Here is a 20689-nt window from a genome sequence, read left to right as displayed (position 1 = left end):
TATGTGGTGCATTATGTGTGTCACAATGTTATGCCATGTGCAAAAGACTGTCTGTTGGGGTGTGCATGTATAAAAGAGTGGGTATCAGTGATTGCAATGCTACCTAGATGTGATCCAAATGGTTACGTGGGGTGACTGTTCCCCAAAGCAATAATTAATGAGTCTTAGTGTTATGCTGTGATCTTGCAGTCATATACAGCTAAGTGAGACAGTATTCATAGCTTGTTTCTGCGTAAAATAAACAGGAGAATGGAGGGATGGACATGATATTTTGGCTACATGCCTGCAAGTTATTAACTCACGTACATATAGGTTTGGCATGCTTGACAAACTTAGATAAGGTTTTCGAGGTGAATACATGTAGCATTGTTGCATATCTTCTGTTGGACCAAGGGGAATCTATCACGTGTGCACATGTTTTTGGTGGGAAGATACAGGATTGAACTACAGTAAATCCTGTCATGGGAACAGAATATTACAGAAAAGGTTGAAAATATTCCTCACTCTGACACTCAAAAATCCTTTTACAGACCTGATGCTGCATTAGAATGTGAGACTCTCAGCCACAGAAACTATGGCAGCTTTGGCTCCATCTGTCTCCAAGGAGAAGGTTGCTGGCCTTGTCAATGGTTTTCTGGTATGTGGCAATAAATTTAATTGTCATAACATATAAATCCATCCAACATGGTAATTACAGTACTCAGTGAGCAGCCAGCAGTTGTTTGCAGTCAGCAGCCAGCAGTCAATATTGTGCTCACAGTCAACATCACTTCACCTTGGTCTTTTGTCCCTATTCAAAGCCATTTTTTTACTTAACACATTGTACCAAACTGAGCCTTGATGATTGTGTTTGCACAATACCAGCATGCCCTGTCCATCTGGCTCTCATACTTCTGTGGATCCCACAGTGTGTCGAGGCTGTGGATGAAGACTTGAACAGCTATCTGGTGCACCATGACGAGAATGAAAACAACAAGCTGCAGACGTTTGAGCAGGAGCTGTCCCGCCGCTGGCTGGCTCTCCACCTGAGGAGGTGGAACTTCATCCTGCTGGCCTTCATAGGTAAAGAGGCTGTGCTGGCTTGGTGTCATCAGGGTATTGTTGAGTGTGGCTCTGGTATGCAGCAGTTAACTAGGTGTATGCATAGACACTGGTGGACTGGGTTGCTGTGTTGTGTTTGATATGCCATGCCACTAGGATGATACCATGCCTTTGTAGCCCCTTTTGCCTTTATATCATATATATATATATATATATATATATATATATATATATATATATATATATATAGCTATCTCATATTCACCTTAATTCAAAATAGCTCATAAGCTCATAATTATTCTGAAATACCCAGCCAGTTGGTAGTGACCCTGGTGTGTTCCACATCACCACAGCATGCCCCAGAGTGTGCACCATGTGTCACATCCCAACACCATTCACTGAGGAATCCCATCATTGTTTATTTGTAAGCACACCACCAGTGGCTTTTCAGCACAGTGACATTATGGATGGTGGTCAGTGTTGAGAATAATCCCATGCCATATCATTTCATTAAGGGCAATGCCAAAAGAACATGTGCAATGAACTGTGCCATGTGCTGTAAGCACGACCCAAATAAGCATCACCTGACTGACGTGGTGACTGGGTGACACCTGTGGTTCTGTGGTCTTTCGTCACCATGTGAGCTCGTTTGCCATCCGCCGCAGGTCAAGTGTCCGAACAGTCGGACAAGCGGATGCGGAAGCTGCTGGCCGTGCTGGAGCGCTGCGTTCTGTCTGGTGTCCTGCCGGCCAAGTAAGTGCGGCGTCCTGTCTGGTGTGCCCTTCGACCGCTGCTGCTGCGGCTACATCGGTGATGAGGCCCCGCTCCGGTCCTCAACGCCGCTCTCCGCGTCCACAACGTCCTGTCGGGTGTGCCCCGTCGACCGCTGCTGCTGCGGCCACATCGGTGATGGACCCCGCTCGGGTCCTCACGCCGCTCTCGCGTCCACAACGCCTGGGGAGGAATAACGCGGGCCTGGCTGGCATTTTAAGTCATCAGGCGAAGGCGTGCAGTCTGACAAACAGATGCCGGCGTTAGCAGGCGAAGGCGTGCAGTCTGGCAAACAGATGCCAGCGTTAGCAGGCGAAGGCGTGCAGTCTGGCGAACAGATGCCAGCGTTAGCAGGCGAAGGTGTGCAGTCTGGCAAACAGATATCAGCGCTATCAGGCGAAGGCGTGCAGTCTGGCAAGCAGGTGCCAGCGTGAGCGTCAGCCGGTTGAACGTCGACGCTGTGTTTGAGACTCGCTCGCCTCCCCGAGGAACGATCTCGATCGATCTCAAACGATCTCGGGAGGCGTGTGGCCTGCGCTGCCGCCCCAGCAGGATGAGACCCGTGTTGTCCTGAGCCATCACCGGCGTCGTTGTTGAAGATGCAGTCTTTCCTCCTTGGGACGAACAACAAATAATTGTCGTAGGGCGTCGTGATGGTAAATAACAATTTTTAGTGACCCAGTGACGTACACAAAAATGCATCAAGTAACATGTTTTTGTGATGGAACTGTGATGTGCCGCCAGATTTCAGTACCATGTTATTTTCACCATATCGCTCAAACTTGCCCACATCTGCTAGCTGGTGATGCAGTTTTTATACCATTTCCGATGTGCAGATTAAGCATGCATTGCCACAGCACTGGCCCCTGCTCGCGGTTCAACGGTCACGAGTCGTTTATTCCCCAGGCTGTTATGCGATGACCTCCTGGCCAATGAGCAGCTGTCTGTGACGCGGCGGACCTCTGGACCGAAACGTTCCTCCTGCTGCGCCGGGTCATCTACAAGGTCGACTACAAGGGTGTCCGCGAGATCATGAAGGTGCGTGGCACGAGGCGGCGGCCGATACGGCCTGTTGGCCCGGGCCTTCGCAGTGCCGGTGAGCTCCGGTCACCTGTGGTGCGTTAAGGCGGTTCAGAGGTGCCGCGTTGTGCTGTTCCGGTTCGCTTTGTCCTGTATGTCAGCCAGGCGTCACTTGTTCTTGGTTTCATCCGCACGCGACTCGTAGACATCTGTAACAGCGGGGCTGGCAGGAGCAGATTGCGGGGAGGAGGATCCGATCCTCGATCCGAGGGCAGGGGCAGGTTGTGGGTAGGATGATCCGATCCTCGATCCGAGGGCAGGGACAGATTGCCGGGGAGGATGATCTGATCCTCGATCCGAGGGCAGGGACAGATTGCGGAGAGGATGGTCTGATCCTCGATCCGAGGGCAGGGGGAGATTGCGAGGATGATGATCTGATCCTCGATTCGAGGGCAGGGGCAGATTGCGGGGAGGATGATGTGATCCTCGATCCAAGGTCAGGGGCAGATTGCGGGGAGGATGATCTGATCCTTGATCCGAGGGCAGGGGCAGATTGCCGGGGAGGATGATCCGGTCCTCGATCCGAGGGCAGGGGCAGATTGCGAGGCGGATGATTCGATCCTCGATCCGAGCGTGTCAGATCAGTGGGCCACCGTTAGGGTGATCTGTTCCTGTCCTTCGACCTTAGACAGCCTGGCCAGACCCGGGTCCTCGCAGATCGCTGAGCCCCTCCCGCTCGCCGCTGTGGATCCACTCACGTCAGCGGCTGACTCCCCCTCCCTGCTGCGCTCGTGGTCCAGCCGCTCACCGCTCGTGACCCAGTCCGCCGCCGCAGGTGTGCCTCGAGCGCGCCCGCCAGCTGCCGCCTGAGATCAGCGAGGCGGTGGCCGACCAGTTCCACGCACTCTACAGCGTCATCCAGCACATCTTCGACCGCGAGGCGGCCCTGCTGCCGGCGTACTTCATCGTCAACGAGATCGTGCGATCGTACCCGGACTGCCGGGGGTTTCCGCACTGGGTGAGGCGCCGGACGGGGGGCACGCGCGCAGCTGCCGGCTCGTGGCCGGGACTCTGTGGCCAGGAGTCAAAGGAAGCTGGGCCTAATGATTGGGACTCAGGGGACCTGTGGACTCGCTGCGCCTGTCGCCGGCGACTCGTGCGGGGTAGCATCGTCGTGGCCCGAGTCGTAGTCACGATAAAAAGAGTGTCTGGTGTCTAGAGACCCAGTGCTGAGTGTATGGGGTGTGAGTAGTGGGCAGTAGTGAGTAATATGGGCATTAAAAAAAGGACGCTTGGCGTCAGGGTCGGACATGTTGCCGTGGTAGGAGTCTGATGTGATACCATGTAGCAGCGTGTCACGTCCTGCTCGCTTCAAAAGACTGGAAGGGCGTGGAGAGCATCACGCGGTCCTGTGAATAATCATCTGTACTCTGTCCATGTCGCTCCATGTAGTCGGCTAGCGATGGGCTTTTGAAGTATTACCGAGTGGTTTGAAATATCCCCGTGTAACTGCATCGAATGTATCATGAATGACTACCGAATTTCGCGCAATTAGCTGTTTGGAATGTGGCTTGAATAACTTTGCGACACCATTTGTATCACGTCTCGCCGAGTTAAATTATTCAAGTCTTGCTCAGGTGGCTGTGTAGGCATCTGTTACAAATCATTCGTCGTGGCTTCGTGCGTGAGTTTCGCACTCGCGTGATTGGCTGATCCAAGCCTGGGGTGGCGCCGTGCTGACCCTGGCCGTGTCCGTTTCCCCGCGAGCGGCCGTGTCCGTTTCACCGCGAGCGGCCGTGTCCGTTCCCCGCAAGCGGCCGTGTCTGTCTCCCCACAAGCGGCCGTGTTCGTTTCTCCGCAAGCGGCCGTGTCCGTTTCCTCGCGAGCGTCCGTGTTCGTTTCTTTCTCCGCAAGCGGCCGTGTCCGTTTCCCCGTGAGCGGCCGTGTCCGTTTCCCCCCGCAAGCGGCCGTGTCCGTTTCCCCGTGAGCGGCCGTGTCCGTTTCTCCGGGAGCGGTTGCACCGCCGGCCCGACCTCAGCGCGCCTCGCCGTCCGTCGACAGAAGCTGGCCGGTCTGCTGGAGGCGTTCATCGCCTCGTTCCGCAGCACCGCGCAGATGGTGACAATGATCGGCCGACAGCACATGCTGCCCATCGTGGAGCACGCAGGTGACTGCCGGTGGACGCCCCGCCCTGGCTGGGGTGGACGCTGCTGACCTGGCTGGGGTGGACGCTGCTGACCTGGCTGGGGTGGACACTGCTGACCTGGCTGAGGTGGACACTGCTGACCATGCTGGGGTGGACGCTGCCGACCTGGCTGGAGTGGACGCTGCCGACCTGGCTGGGGTGGATGCTGCTGATCTGTCTGGCGACGAACACGCGTTGCCGGCGGACCTGGACAGCGTCTCCCTTGGCGGTGTGTTTTGTGGACCGTGGACGAACCGTAGGGCCTCGTTCGATGGCGTCAGCGGGGCCGTCGGTCCTCCCAGTGCCCCGGCCTCGTCTCATCTTGTCTCGTGGCTGTCCTAGTTGGTTGTGTCGTGAAGTGGCTGTAATTTGTTGAGTTCGACACAAGTCCGCGCGACGACGGTGGGTTTTTCCCAGCCAGTGGTTCAGTGCGCCATCCGCTGTCAGTCCTTCATCGCGTCTCTGTCCCTGTCACCTACTATAGCGCTCGTGGTCGGTGTTTGGTGCTCGGGCCGGTGGCCACGGTTTGGCTCACAGTCCGTGACCTCGCGTTGACCCGGACTGCGTGCGATGTACCAGCTAGATGGGGCAAGGGGGCCTGTTGAGCGACGTGGCACCGTCAGCACATATCTTGCTAGACATCCACATTCGGTAGGGAAACCGCCTTGATTCGCGAGGTGTTGATGAATGGCACGCCTGACGACTGTGGGGCTCAGGGCAGCAGGACCTGAGAAAATCACACGCGTCACGGTTGTCGTAGTCCGTCACACCCTCCCGAAATGCGGCCGGCGCTGGCTGACGGCAGTCAGCGGGCCGCCGGCCCGGCTCGCCGCGCCCTGTAACGCCGGCGCCGGTGTGCGGTCTGCAGCGCAGCCGGCCAGCTCCTGGAAGCTGGACCAGACCACGCTGCGCTTCCCGGTGAAGGGCAACCTGCCGTACGAGCGGGCGGTGCTGCAGCCGCAGCGGGCGCTGCTGATGCACATGGTGCGCCAGCCGTACAGCCGCGAGATGGTCTGCTCCGTTCTCGGCCTGCAGAAACAGGTGCGCAGCCAGCCACGTGGCCGACCGCCGCCACCGAGCTGCGCTCCACACATGCTCGGCCCGTCGATGGCGGCGTTTGTGGAGGGGGCTGCTTTTGAAGTGGTAAATCTGGACCTGTAAATGTATTGGCTTGTTTTACGGCGCCTTTGGGATTTCTAGTGTATTTCATTTCACGTGAAATTACAGCTGCAGTGTTGTTTTATCAATCGACTCGGGCAAACAGGATGACCGTTTGTTTCACAGCCTGGCTAAGCCAAGTCTGAGCTCGGACAAAACTCGGATGAAGTCAGGCTCGAAACCTGGACTCCAGCTGTCGATCTTCCTATTGAGTCCATTTCTCGGACCTCGTGCTGTGGAATGTCTGGCAGCAGTTCCAGGCGTATGAGTCGCTGAAGGAGCCTACGCTGCTGCAAAGATTGTGGTTCGTGTCAAATCATCACCGTGTTGTGGTGTATTACAGCAAAAGCAGCGATGTCCCAGCTTGGAGGACATCTTGGTGGACCTGATTGTGACGTCGATGGAGCAGATGGAGAACTGTAACACCGACGACTTCCGCGAGAGGGCGGCCCAGCTGTGGCAGCACATATCGGCCCAGCTTATCTACTTCGTTGTTTTCTACTTCGCCGACTTCGCACAGCTTATGATCAAGCTGCGCAAAAAGGTACCTGCTGGCCGTTCAAACCGTTTAAATTAGTTGAAATCTTCAGACGTAGCGATGCCCGCCATGTGGAACCATCCACAAGCAATGGTGCTATGGGAATCTCAAGTGCAAATAAGGCAAATAAGTCATTAGCATAAAGTGGGCCGGATTATTCGCCGCCTATTCACCTATTCATCTATTCGGTGATGCGAACCAGCTGAATAATGTACCGTTTACCTAGGCTATTGTTAACATGTTACGTTGCTGTGTTTAATAGGTAAGCTGCCATATTCACCTTTCTGGACGGGATGCAGTCGCTGGCAGATACCGCTGCGGTGTGCTCAAATGTCGTCTGACACCCGTGCTTGCCATGACGCTGCCTGACACACCCTGCGCGTGCACTGACACCATCGGCGCCCGCCGCCGATGGCACACCACCTGACACCTGTGCTTGCCATGACGCGGCTGGTGTTGTCCGGCAGCTCAAGGGCCGACGCTGGGACAACAGCCGTGACCACCTGATGTGGATTCTGCTCCACTACATCTCGGGCAGCATCACCAAAAATGCGGTACGTACTGTCCCGTGCGGAACCGTCCGGCCGACACTAGGACTCTTGGGAGCTGACGGCGACGGTGATCGGTGTGTGGCCGGCCGGTGTGATAATCTGCGGCCCGTCAGGACCGCTGGCTGTTGCTGCTGCCGCCGTTTCCTGTCCTTTCGCCTGTTCCGGTCTTGTGAACAGCGGCTTGACTGACGTGTTTCTGGACGATGACGCCATCAGTGACGTCAAGGGATGTCTAGCTGTCGACCGCGTACAGTCCCCGAAACTCTGTAGTCCCCCCCCCCCCTCCCCCTGTGGAATGGACGTGTTCCCCTGTGCCCTCCCCAACTAATGGGCGTGCTCCCGTGAGCCTTCCGTCAGATGAATCTGTCTTCCTGCATCCTCCCCATCTGACGGGCCTGTTTTCCTGCGCCCACCCTCCCTATCTGACGGTGCTGTCCCCTGGCCCGCCCAGCTGGCCGGGTTCCTGCCGCTGCTCGGCCTGCTGACGTACCTGTACGGCGCGGACTCGACGCCGATCCCGGTGCCGGACTGCTCCCGGCCCGACGCCGCCGTCCAGATGGCCGCCGTCAGCATCTGGACGCACCTGCAGAAGAAGGCGCAGGCCGACCACGTGGAGCTGCCGGTGCGGCTGCCGGCGGCGCTGCAGCCGCGGCACGAGCTGCTCCATCAGCTGGTGAACATGGGCCGGCCGGCCTCGCTGGAGCGTGACTTCCGGCTGGCGCTGGTCTGCAACGCCTTCAGCACGCACGCCGACCAGATGCAGCGCCACCTCAACGTGCTGACAGAGGCGATCCAGGTTAGCACCCCGATCCAGGGGGGTGGAGGTGGGCGCCGTGGGGGAAGTCTGCCGCGGGCTGGGATGGCTCGTTTGGTTTGTGGAGTGGTCTCTGATGTTGATGAAATGTGCAGAGAGCCATATTGTTTGTTGGTGTTTTCGGGCGCACCGACTGCAGTGAGCATTTGGCGTGTGAAGACATTATCCATAGCGTAGGACGAGCACCATACCTCATCCCACTAGCCCACAGGGCACACTTCCTCCTTAATATCTGGCCGCCGCTATCGCACACGTTCCAGGTAGCTGGCGCAGCCGCCGTTCTCAACTGCGCCGCAGCGGCGGCTGTCCTTGCCTGGCCTTGGGGGGGGGGGAGGGGGGGGGGGCGACTGGCGGTGGCGCCCGCTCACAGGTCACCGCGTGCCGGCAGGGCGGCGCCCAGCGGAGCACGGTCAGCATGCCGGGCACCAACTGCTTGGCCAGCTATCCCACGGCGCCGCTCAGCATGGCCCTGCTCGACTCGCTCACCATCCACGCTAAGATGTCGCTCATCCACGCGATCTCGGTGCACATCTCGAAGACGGCTCAGGCGCCGCAGCACAAGCTGGGCGCGGCGGCCAGCCCCGCGCTGCCGCCGGCCATGGTCGAGACGTACGCCCGCCTGCTGGTGTACGCCGAGATCGACACGCTCGGCATCAAGAACCTGACAGGTGCGGCGGAGGGGGCGACCCGCGCAGCTCCCTCGTGGCATGTGCTCACTAGATGTCACACCGCTCGAAGTTGTAGCTGATAGCTGTGTGCTGAATGAAAACCGTCGACATGTTAACGAAACGCAACCTTCGACACGCTACCTTAATGAAGTGTTCGATTTGAAAGCTGAGTGCACTGCTTTCGTTTTTCCGTTCACCGGCGATGACTTTGATGTGCCACCCCTCACACCGGGCTAAAACTTGGCGCCTGCTGTCTGACCGACGGAGCTCCTCCCGCACCTGACACTGGGCGTCTCTCATGTCCCCTTCTCAGCTGCTCTCGAATCGGACTTCGACGCAGTAGCTGTTTCGCTGGACTCCACTCCCTTCTCAGTGCGACTCAGAATCTTTTACATCAAATTCGGACTCAATTCTTGTCAGCGCCTGTAACCTCTGTCCGGCACGCCGACCCGTGCTGACCGTCCCCCCCCCCCCCCCGTCCCCAGCCACGCTGCTGCCGACAGTGTTTAAGGCGCACGCCATGGGCATCCTGCACACGCTGCTGGAGATGTTCAGCTGCCGGCTGCGGCACGTGCAGCCCCACTACCGGCTCTCTCTGCTCGGCTCCGTGCACTCGCTGGCCAACGCGCCGCAGACCAACCAGACACAGATGCACCTCTGGTACGGCCGACCGGGGCGACGCCACTGGGGGCCGAGCCGGGCGGGTGACGGCCGCCCTGCGTTTGGGGCAGCTGTTCACTCCGACTCGGGTGTCGCCGACGTTTCATTCAACAACGCCATTGCGTCGAGCGGAGACGCGGGCCCAGGCCAGCGCTCATGGCTTTCAAAGAGCATCTCTGAGACACGCGAGTTGAAGGGAATAATTTTGGTGCCAGGGGATTAATAATTTTGTTTTAATTTTGTCGTTTTTGTCGATAATTTTGGTGTCGAGTACAGCGTGTGGGACGTGCTGTGACATAGCGGGGCCGGTGGCGTGCGGTGCGCCGAGTCACAGAGGCCGGCTGGGCTGACTCCCGGCCGCTCCGCAGCCTGGAGAGCACGGCGCTGCGCATCATCAGCGGCCTGGGCAACTCCGAGATCCAGACGCAGCTGGCGCGCCTCGTTAGCGAGCCCAAGTCGATCGTTTCCTCCGACTCGGAGGAGCTGAATCGCGCGCTCGTGCTCAGCATCGTGCGCGCCCTGCACATCGCAGGTGAGACGGGCGCCGCCGCCGCCGCCTCTGCCGCCTCTGCCGCCGTCGCTTCCGCCGCCGCCGCCGCCCCCGCCGCCGCAGTAACCGGGCCGGCGCTCAGCTTGTGCCGCCGCCAGCGCGTGTCCGCGTGCGGCTGCCGCGCCCCGCCACTAACGCGCCCGTGTCTGCCCGCAGGCTGTGACGTCCGGCCAGGTAGGCGGCCCGGCCCGGCCGGCACCAGGCGCCGTGCGCGCGTGCGCGCCCGCCGGCGCCCTCTCCTGCCCTCGCTCGCTTGTAGCTGCTGTCCTGAACTGCTGTAGTAGCTCCGTGGGCCTGGCTTGCACTTGTCTTGCGCGTCGGCTGACGGGGCTCGTTTTCAGCCGTCGGTTGTTGTAGCTCCTCGTAGATCTCTTCGGAATGCTGTATGGTTGTCTGCAGTCTCGAAGTGACTATGCGGCTTGTGCGAAGCCGCTTCTCATGAGCAGCTCTGGTCTATCTGAACTATCTCGGTATCAGGGGTTTCCTTTTCCTCTTAAAACTTTGCCTGCAGTGATCGCTCGATTTGGTTGAAAACCTGGATTTATGGCTGGACAGTCAACGTTTTGGGTGATCAATTATTAGTCCACGATAATGCCTCATAAAGATTTCGCGACTGACCAACATTGCACTAAATATTTTCTTATTCAGACGCAAACGAATGGTGCCAGTTGCCTTTTTCATACAACATGAACAGATGCCGTATAAGCCATTAGTGCATATGCCGCGGAGTGGACGCCACTATGAGTCGTTCACTCCAGGACGCCTGACACGACGTGCCATGGTGCTCCAACGTGTCAAGCGGCGGCATCCTCGTGCGCCGTGCGGCGGCGCCTGCTGCCGGCCGGCTGTGTGTGGTGACCGACGGCGCGCGCGGCAGGGAACGACGGCCTGGCGGGCGTGTGGTGCCGCGACATCCTGCTGGCCGTGATGCAGGCGACGCCGCACGTCTGGCCGCGCCACACGCTGGAGCTGTTTCCGGCGCCCGTGCGCGACTTCTTCAACCAGTACCCCAGTCAGCGGGACGACAAGCAGCAGCTGAGGGTGCGCGGCGCTGCGATGGGCGCGCCCCGCCCGGCCCGCTTGGGAGGACAGGCGGCGTGTCAGCCGAGCTCGTCATGGCCGGGGCGGTGGCTTAAAACAGCCGCGGGGGGCGTGTGCTGATGACGAGGCGTTAATCCTGGGGAGGGAAGGGGGGGGGGGGGGGGCGCAATCTCGCGTGGTGCGGGGCGAATAGGGCCGAGGGACATGTGGTGCTTGTGTGGTGACATAAAAAGCCGTGGGTCAGTAACGAGAGGCAGAGGTCAAGAGAGGATCGTTTTTTCATCTGTTGCACTTTCCTTGAAGGGAGAACAAACTCTGTTTTGTTGTTGGACTGACCTATCCATCCGGTTGCCAGCTGATCCGATGCTGAATCTCGCTGGTCGTGCCTGATAACTGCAGTCTGCAATGTTCCCATTTCAGAACAGGGTCGACGAGGAGTACCGGAAGTACATGTCCATGAACAACGAGAACGACATCATCACGCACTTCACCATCCAGGGCCAGCACCCGTTCTTCATCTGCCTTCTGTGGAAGATGCTGGTCGAAACCAATCGCATCACGCCCATCGCCTACAAGTGAGTCGGGTGCTGAGACACGCGCCGAGCTGCGTGAACAGCGTCCAAGGCCGGCGGATCTGATGGACCCGGCCTTCTGTGGACCTGTTCCGTACAGCGCAGCGTATCGCGGTGCTGACATCGGTGTAATCAGCCGGCGCACTGCTGTGGTATGGTGGATACTGACCCGTTACGGCGGGTACTGGCCGGTGCGGCGCGTACTGGCCCGGTACAGCGAGCAGTGGCCCGGTACGGCGAGTGCTGGCCGGTGCGGCGGGTACTGGCCGGTACGGCGGGTACTGACCCAGTACGACGGGTGCTGGCCCGGTACGGCGGGTACTGACTCGGTACGGCGAGTACTGGTCCGGTACGGCGGGTACTGACCCGGTACGACGGGCGCTGGCCGGTACGGCGGGTACTGGCCCGGTACGGCGGGTACTGACTCGGTACGGCGGCTACCGACTCGCTACTGGTTTCCACCACACCGAAGTACGCAGGTCCACTGGTAACTCTCGCACAGTCCGCTGGCGTACACAGCTAGATGTGGTGCGCATGTACTCGTGCAGCTGTCGCCAAAGCTACGGTCGCTGCCGGCGGTAGGGTCGGCGTCGCGTGCGTCCTCCGGTGTCGGCTGTACCGTCGACCCGCCATCTTAACATGAGCGGACCCCACCGGCCGCTGCCCCTCGCGGTGTGTGCGGCAGAGGCCAGAAGCCCGGTCTGCCGCGGCCTGTGGGATGGTTGGCTCGGTCCTGTCGTGACCTGACCTGACCTGACTTCGGCGCTGGCGCAGGGTACTGGAGCGCGGCGGGCCCAAGGCGCTGACCGTCCACTTGCGCACCTTCTGTGACTACCTCATCCACGTGTTCAGCAACTCTCCAGACGGCGGCTACTTGAAGAAGTGCGTGGACGGCGTGCATAAGCTCATCTGGACGTACAACGTCATCACCGTCGACCGGCTCATCCTGTGCCTGGTGAGGTCACGTCCCGTCTGGCGGCCTGGTGCGGCCGGGCGAGAAGACAGACCAGCCCATGCGCGACGACGAGCTCGGGCCTGATTTGGGAAGGCACGCGAGCTTTCGAGTGCCGTATCGGCCACATCTGCCCCGGCTGTTCGCAAGACAGGCTTTTGTGGTGGTGAACGCGCATGCTCATGTGAACTCGACAGTCCAACCGTGCGTGCCGTCTGGCACGGAGGCCGCAGATGTGATAGCTCGGCTGGCGTGCGGCGCGCTACGGGGCGCGTGCCGTGCGGTGACGCGCGGTGGGGTCATGCCGGTCCGCCGGCGAGGGGCGCGCGCACTGACCATTCGCCTGCCGCAGGTGTTGCGACCCAACGAGCCCAACGAGCTGCGCGTCTGCTTCTTCCTGATCCAGATGCTGGTGCTCACGCCGCCTTCCGAGTTCATCGAGCGCATCAAGAAGTTCGTCTCGGAGAACGACCCGCGCCACTGGCAGCAGGACAACTGGTGAGTGGGCCGTCTGTGCGGCCGGCCTTCCCGAGCCGTCAGACGGACCCGGCGCGTCCAGAGCCGGACAGTCGACTTCTCCCGCCGCGGCGGCCACCGGCGGAGGACGCCGGCGAGTCACATGCTGCTGCCCACTGATACCATGATGACGTGGGACGGTTTTCACGAAAGCCAGCGATTTGACGCGCCGCGCGCGGTGCCGTGGTCACGATAACCAGCGTCCGGCCACACCAGCGTCGCCCTCGGCGCCCGTCTGTACGCCTGCGCCGTGTGGTGAGCTGTGACTGACCGGGCGCCTGCTGTCTCGCTGCGTCTCGTCCCCGCCCGGAGAGTGGTGCTCAGCGGTCGGCCGTGTCACCAGGCACGAGAAGCACCTGGCGTTCCATCAGGCCTTCCCCGAGCGGTTCGCGCCCGAGGACGTGCTGGCGGAGCAGCAGAGCAAGACGGCTCAGGCGTACCAGAGCCTGCCGGTCTACTTCAGCAACATCTGCTTCCGCTTTCTACCGGTGCGTCAGCTCCGAGCGGCGCCCCGACCTATGAGGCGCTCGCTGCGGGAGATGAGCTCCAGTGGGCACAGATGACATTCTAGCTTTCTTTTTTTACTGCTACGGTCTCATCCCTCGCTGTCACGACGTAAGACACGCAACCAAGACGGCGGCTTAGTCAGCCGTTGGATCTGGACATTGGAAATGCCCAGTCCATTGCTCAATGTTTGCTTTGCCTGCGGATTATGAAACAAGTATATGGGCGAGAGGCACAGAATGGCCGAGCACTCGCCGAGAATAGAGACAGGTGTGACCTCACGGACAGAGCCGTGATGAAAGACAATTGTGACCTGATGGCCTGGTCTGCAAATGCCGGCCGGTTGCGACCTGTGGAGGCTGACCCATGCCTGATAGCAGGCCGTGACCTGGCGACCCGAACAGTGGTCCAACGATCTCTGCAGTGTGGCATGCCCGACGGTCGGTTCTGACCTGGTGGCCCGAGCTGACCTGATGGTCCGTGCAGGGTCGGGCCGTCGGCTGTGGACAGGTGAGCTGACCTGTGTCTCCCGGTCTGCAGGTGTTCGACATTTTGATCCAGAGGATCCTGGAGTGTCCGCAGGGTGACGCCATCGGCCTCATCCTGGACCAGATGGGCAGCCTGTACAAGTTCCATGGTGAGACCATTTGTCCAGCCGCGGTGGGCAGCCCCCCCCCCCCTTCCCCCTTACTGTGTGGCGCGTCGTGACGGCACTGGCCTCACTGTGCGACGGAGCGCGGCCTACGTCACTTGATAGGGGCTGCTCGGGCACGGCGGGGACCGGAGCCTGTCAGGCGATTGCGCTGCGCCGCGTGTTTTCGACCCCACCAGCTGCCTCGGTCGGGTGGCGCGGCCACCGCTGGCGTGCTTGGCCTTGCCGTCAGCTCGTGCCTGCGCCTGACTCCCTTCTCCCCGGCAGACCGGCCCGTCACCTTCCTGTACAACACGCTGCACTACTACGAGAAACCGCTCTCCGAATGGCCGCAGATCAAACGCAAGCTAGTGACGGTCATCATCGACTCGCAGGCGGACGTCAAGCCCAAGGGCTGGTGTCTGACGGAAGAGTTCGAGGCGTATCTGGCCTCGCCGGCGGGCGACACCGACGAGCCGTGGCGGCCGCAGCTCGACTACTACTACCGGCTGCTGCAGCGGCTGGTGGACGCGCTTGCCGACCGGCCCGTCTTCCCCAACCTCGAGTGGCGCTTCAACGAGTTCCCCAACGCCAGCGCGCACGCGCTGCACTGCACCTGCCTGGAGGTGATGGCGGTGCCGGTGCCGCCGGCCGAGGCGGTGGCCGCGCTGCTGGAAGTCATCGTCAGCGGGTACGTGGCCCTGCCGCGCGACCAGCTGCCCGCCTGGCTCAACGCCGTCGGCCTGCTGCTGACCTGGCTGCCCGAGCCGTACTGGCGTGCGCTGACCGAGCGGCTGCTGGCCGCGCTGGCCGCGCTGCCGCCCGACGCCGACGTGTTCGAGGAGCTGCGCCTGGAGTCGCGGCTGGCCGTGTGCCAGTGCGGCGAGCCGCTGCTGCTGCTGGCCATCTCGCACGCCTTCTGGAATCACGCCACGCAGGGCCAGATCGCGGCGCTGCTGGCCGTGCTGCGCGCCCGGCTACGCGAGCTGGTCCGCTCCGAGGTGCAGTTTGTGTACGTGTGCCACCTGGTGGCGCCGTTCCTGGAGCGGCTCAACACGAGCTCCGTGTTCGAGCTCACCAAGACGCTGTACGAGACGCTCGAGGAGGTGGACAAGGCCAGCACCGAGCTGCGCTACATGGACCAGATCAGCGACATGCTCTACCACATCAAGTACATGCACACGGGCGACTCGACCAAGGCCGAGGCGGAGCGGGTGATCCGAGCCCTCAGGCCGGCGCTGCAGCTGCGCCTGCGCTTCATCACCCACCTCAACCTGGACGAGATCCCCGGCATGGAGGAACAGCAGCAGACGCCGCTGTCACAGCCGCCCCCGCAGTGAGCGGCACGGTGCCCCGGGGCGGCAGACGTCCCGGCGACGGCCTCAGAGCCTTGGGGTGGCGACCAGAGGGCGGACTCGGGTCTGGCGGTAACCTCCATGCCAAGGTTTAACGCACAACGCAGTCGTTGGCGACGCTGGCCGCGACCGCCGCAAACCACCCTGAATAGTTGCTTGTCTCAGGTGTACCGGCGCCGACACGCGCGGTCTGTACCGCGGTCGAGCGGCGCTTGGTGAACAGTGATGACGTGTGCTGGCCGTCCGCGCCGACGGTCGGACCGCTAGGTGTCGCGCCGAGCGGTCTGCCGCGGGCTTCTCTGCGATATCGAATGCCGCGCGTGCTGGATTCGGCTCAGGCGAGGCGAGGCGTGGCGAGTTGCCTTGACTCTTATGTATGCAGAGATCTCGTGTGGCATTTCCTGCTCATCGTGATCCATAAACCACCTGTGGGAAGGGAAGCTTCCCATCTAGTATGTCTGCTGAATTCGCCGCCTTTGGAATCATGCCACCACCTAGGATTGATATGGAGAATGGCGTTCTGGAGTTACACATCCCGGAATGAACAGTGTATTGGCACTCAGCACTGGACCGTCGTCCTCGCCACCGCAGCGCACGACGAGCGAGAGAGCATGTCCCGTGAGGGCGCGTACTCTTCCATCCGACCTCGCGACTTGCGGTGGGGCAACAGCGACCAACAAGCAACATTGCCGCAAACGCGCTGGACTGTTCGAGGCGCGTTGCAGCCCTAAGTACGGTGGGTTCGTTTGGTTTTCTCCTCTGTCACGTGACCAATAATATCACGGGACGTGCTTACACCGGAAATGTATTTCATGCGACGGGGATTGGCGATATAACTGAGACTCATGTTAGTGGCGTCGAAAACCCTGCGTACTGCGCAGATAGACTGATATCAGTAGTGTCGAAACCCCTATTTATTGCACAGACTAGAGAATAGTACGAGCAAAAAGGCAATGCTATTCTGGTTTAGCACGGCAACAGGCTGCCAGGGCTGGGGAGAGGTACGCCCTCTAATGAATGGTTATGGAAGATCATTATACCTTGATTACGAAAAGGGCCGTTCAGTCATGTCCGCACAGCCCGTCACGTCGCGCACAGTCGTGTCATGTCCCACGGCCAGATCGCGGTCGACGCTTGTCGACGAGCCCCACATAGTCGGCGTGAAACAGCAAGAGCTGCTGGAAGCGCTTGCCAGTAACGGGTGCCGCCAGCTAGTCAAAGTCTATGCGCTGGTGCACTCGGTTGTTCACTTCTAAACGACTAGCGAGTAAGACAAAGTGTACCCATCGATTGCATTGCAAGCCCTGCCCCTAATCTCAGTAAAGCCACGTCCACCAGACGGTGAGCCCGACCAAGCACACACGGCGGATGGTCTGGCTGCGACAACGTGTCCCAAAAGTCGCCTGGTCAGAGGGCTGCACCAGCCGAAGCCTCACTCTCGGCCGGGCCGACCAGACCGCTGCCGCGATCCGAAGGCGCTGATCTCTCTGCAGAGGTGCCGTTGTTACTACCGCCGATGCGGCGCCGCCGGCCGTCTGTGGTCACGTGGTGCACCATGTACTCGAGCAGGTACATGCGGGTCCAGGCCACCCGGCCGAACGTTACCGCCTCCGGGCTGCAGCAGAGCCGCTCCTGCGGCCAGGGAGGGGGACGTCAACGACGCCCGCCGCGATCAGACGCCGGCCAGGGGCGCCACGACTCGGTCCACAGAGACTCACTACGGCCAGACGCTGGCCAAGGGCGCCACGACTCGGTCCACAGAGACTCACTACGGCCAGACGCTGGGCAAGGGCACCACGACTCGTTCCACAGGGACTCACTACGGTCAGATGCTGGCCAAGGGCGCCACGACTCGTTCTACAGGGACTCGCTACGGTCAGACGCCGGCCAGGGGCGCCACGACTCAGTCCACAGAGACTCGCTACGGCCAGACGCCGGCCAGGGGCGCCACGACTCGGTCCACAGCGACTCACTACGGCCAGACGCTGGCCAAGGGCACCACGACTCGGTCCACAGAGACTCGCTACGGTCAGACGCCGGCCAAGGGCGCCACGACTCGGTCCACAGAGACTTACCGCGGTCGGTGAACGTCTACACGCGGGAATGTGCTGCGTGCCGCAGGGTTCCTCGGATCACTTAGTGAACTGCTTATGAGCCGAAGGGGAAATGCCTCACAGTTGAGGTAAGGACCCCGATGTCAAGGTTTCCAACAGTCGTCACATGTGTCATATGGAGTTGAAAGCACACAACTGATGTCCTTCCTGGGATAGGCCGCCCTTTCCCGCCTCCGCTCTATACTCGGCTGGCTCAAAACTGAGTTCAGTGCGAATCATACTGCACCGGGGCAGAAGTCTCCCCGACCTCCGTCGGAGTCTGCCTGCCGTCCACCGAACGCGCGCCCGATGCGGCGAAGTCTCACTTCCGTCAGCGGGTACACGCTGTCGCGCCAGAACGACTGGAACCGACGCCGCGCCGATGGCAGGTAGAGCGCGCTGGGCGGCAGCGGCAGGAAGCGCGGCCGGCCGCCGGCGTCTCGCGTGTCACGTGGTGCGATCGCCAGCACCGACATCATGTCACCTGGGAGCCGCACACCACGTGAGGACGGTCTGAGAACATCGCGGCAGTGAGAACGTCGTGTCGGGCGAGAACTAGTGGCATGTCGACGAGCCATGAAGAGCTCCTATGTGGCGTGAAAAGTAACATCTTGCAGATGTCATGTGACCCGACTCGCAATATGTGCATGACACCTGACACGTCGCTGGTGAGGCACACATATTCTGCTTTACGCGACACTCTGCCGAATCCCACGCATACCCGCATAACACACGGGCATCGGATATTACGCAGGTGATACGTGAGCCATCAGCCATTCTGCCTGTGATCAGAAACCTGATTATATTATCCGAACTAGCGGCGTTTGGCGCGACCACCGCTCGACGCGTGGCGCGGCGGGGCGCCTGCGCTGCGTCATCTCACACCTCAGCGGTCACGTGCGCGGCCGGCGGGCCAGGCAGCCTCACCGAGCGCGACCTCCTCGCTCTGGCTCGGGTCGAGGTCGTCGAAGCGTCCCAGCCGGTCGGCCTCCCAGACCAGCCGAAGCGTGCCGACGCTGAGCACGACGCCGGCGGCGGCCAGGTTCACCAGCCGGCCGCCGACGCGCCCCGGGTGGCCCAGGTAGTGCGGCTCGGTCGGCGTCAGCGGCGCCAGCAGCCGGCGCAGGCTCTCCAGCAGCACGAAGTTGCTGTCGGAGGCCAGCAGCAGCCAATGGTGGCCAGCCAGCGGCTGGCGCAGCTGACGCAGCAGGTGAAGCAGTCGCGCTGGGCCGGCCGGTGTCTCGCCCGTCACCGAGTCTGCTGCGCGACGGCCGTACTCCACGGCGTCGGCGCAGTGGCGGAGCCAGGTGCGCCGCGCCGCCACCGCACCCTGCGCCGCCCCGTCGTGACGCAGCGCGCAGAACACGGTGACGCGCGCCGCTAGCGCGGCCGCCTCGGATGGCGCGCCGGGCGGCCGCAGCGCGCGCGCCAGTCCTTGCCGCCGCAGCCAGCCGGGGTACAGCCCGGCCAAGTCTCCAGCGGGGAGCAGCGGCGGCGGCGGCGGCGGCCGTGGTGCCGTCGGCCCTCCCCACAACAGGCCGAGCAGGAAGCCACAGGCGCACGAGCCGGCGAACAGGCGCAGGACATCTCGCTGGTACGCCATCGGTGTCAGGGGGCCATGGCGTGCCGCGCGGCGCCGGCCAGCCGACGGCCGCCCTGTAAAGAGCCGGTGTGACGTCTGTGACGTCACGCGAACTGTGCTCTCCACAGGCAGACCCGGCCGAGTGCAATCCGCGAACGAGCGACGGCGTTGCCCTGTCGTCGCACGATAAAGGTGCAGCACACGGCGGATCTCGCCCGCGCCGACACTGATCAGTGTGCGCCTGACCCGGCCGCCGCGCCCGGTCCGCCGACGCCCGGCTATCGGCGCTGCCGGCCGACCTGCGCGGCGCCCGTCGGCCGTATCTGCCAGCCAGCGGCGCTGCCTTCCGGCGAGCAGCGCGCGCGGACTCTCCGCCCCCGGCGCGGGCCTCCCGCCGCGACGCCGGGCACCGCTCAGAGCACGCGGCGCCGGGGGTCGGCTGGCTCTTCCGTTCCTCCCCGGGCCTGAGCGAACCGATGCGTTTCGCTGAGAGGTGGCAGCATTGCCAATAAGTTATCAGACAGCTGCGTTCCCACAGGTGGTTTGCGGGAGTAGTGCTGCACCTGACACAGCTGCTAACGGCCGGAGCTGGCATGTGCTGCTCGCGGCGAAAATGCTTGCGTGCTGGGAGCTGAATCGATGACATGCATCATTCACGGCCAGTCAGGCAACTGACGACCGGGGACAAGATCAATACATATCAGCCATTTGCAAGGACAGTTGACGTGTTGTCACACGCCGCTATAGGAAGCCGTTCCGGCAGGGGCGTAGTTTCCCATACAGATGGGGGGGGGGGGGTTCAAGTCCCTTCCCTCAACTGTGAGAAGAAATTAGACAAAACCGGGGTGGAAACCATTTATTAACGCATTTTAGCGTAGGTTAATCAATTTTCGCTGTTCACCCCTTCCCACCTCAAACTTATTTTGTGAAAGTGCATCGCTGCGTGCTGGTAATAAGGGCCTACAAATACTTGTTCACGACATTTAGACCGGACCGAGGGAGCAGAGCTTAGTTTTGACAGCAACTGTGTGACACTTCTGCACTGCGTACTGCACTGCGTTGCACAGCGCACCAAAAGACGCTTCCTCTTGAATTTCCCACCCGGCTTAGCGATGTGGGGCAAGTGGTAATTTGGTACGGCTGACAGGCAGTCTCTAGCGGTCATTGATGAACATCGATATATATGGATTATTTGGAAGACAAAAACAGCAAAGTGCGTGCCTGTAAACGCTTGAATGTCTGTCTGGGCATGCTTCAAGCCTAGTTTTACCTTTCAAGCCATTACCTTTTAGTGTGAACAAGTCCTCACTCGTTCACAATTACAAACAGTCCATTGCCCTTTCAATCAAGATCTGTCGCATTACTTCAACCATGCAACCAATTGCAAATAGGGCCGGTGTAAATCAGGGACGCCTGATTACACCCTCGGAAGTTTATATGTATGTATGTATGTATGTATGTATGTATGTATGTATATATATATATAT

General features: G+C 60.7%; 2 protein-coding genes across 2 annotated transcripts; one reads left to right on the top strand and one right to left on the bottom strand.

Annotated features, from left to right (window-relative positions):
* The first annotated feature begins 1047 nt into the window (after positions 1-1047).
* On the top strand, positions 1048-16212 carry LOC119109119 (mediator of RNA polymerase II transcription subunit 23-like). The gene is given in 21 exon segments (XM_037232679.1): positions 1048-1062; positions 1707-1794; positions 2719-2768; positions 2771-2850; positions 3668-3850; positions 4894-4999; positions 5886-6058; positions 6519-6719; positions 7181-7267; positions 7716-8060; positions 8467-8746; positions 9232-9406; positions 9775-9938; positions 10113-10130; positions 10834-10997; positions 11418-11572; positions 12344-12524; positions 12874-13019; positions 13381-13525; positions 14082-14178; positions 14461-16212. Coding segments are annotated over 20 exon segments (3861 nt in total). The 5' UTR covers positions 1048-1062; positions 1707-1735; the 3' UTR covers positions 15513-16212.
* A 102-nt stretch (positions 16213-16314) lies between these two features.
* On the bottom strand, positions 16315-18888 carry LOC119109121 (glycoprotein-N-acetylgalactosamine 3-beta-galactosyltransferase 1). The gene is made up of 3 exons (XM_037232681.1): positions 18548-18888; positions 17947-18104; positions 16315-17159 (listed from the first exon to the last, which is right to left on the bottom strand). The coding sequence occupies exons 2-3, from the start codon at positions 18097-18099 to the stop codon at positions 16935-16937; spliced, it is 378 nt and encodes a 125-aa protein (XP_037088576.1). The 5' UTR covers positions 18100-18104; positions 18548-18888; the 3' UTR covers positions 16315-16934.
* Between the last annotated feature and the right edge of the window lie 1801 nt (positions 18889-20689).

The sequence above is a fragment of the Pollicipes pollicipes genome, unplaced genomic scaffold (assembly GCF_011947565.3).
Source record: "Pollicipes pollicipes isolate AB1234 unplaced genomic scaffold, Ppol_2.1 Scaffold_7231;HRSCAF=8579_pilon_pilon_pilon, whole genome shotgun sequence".
NCBI classification, from domain to species: domain Eukaryota; kingdom Metazoa; phylum Arthropoda; class Thecostraca; order Pollicipedomorpha; family Pollicipedidae; genus Pollicipes; species Pollicipes pollicipes.
This window is presented reverse-complemented; position numbering and strand designations above follow the sequence as displayed.

Excerpts from the sequence above, each read along its gene's own strand:
- LOC119109121 (XM_037232681.1), bottom strand. The coding sequence starts at position 18,099 with ATGATGTCGGTGCTGGCGATCGCACCACGTGACACGCGAGACGCCGGC. Across the intron at positions 17,160-17,946 it reads GCGTGTACCCGCTGACGGAA|GAGCGGCTCTGCTGCAGCCC; the intron begins GTGAGACTTCGC and ends CCCTGGCCGCAG.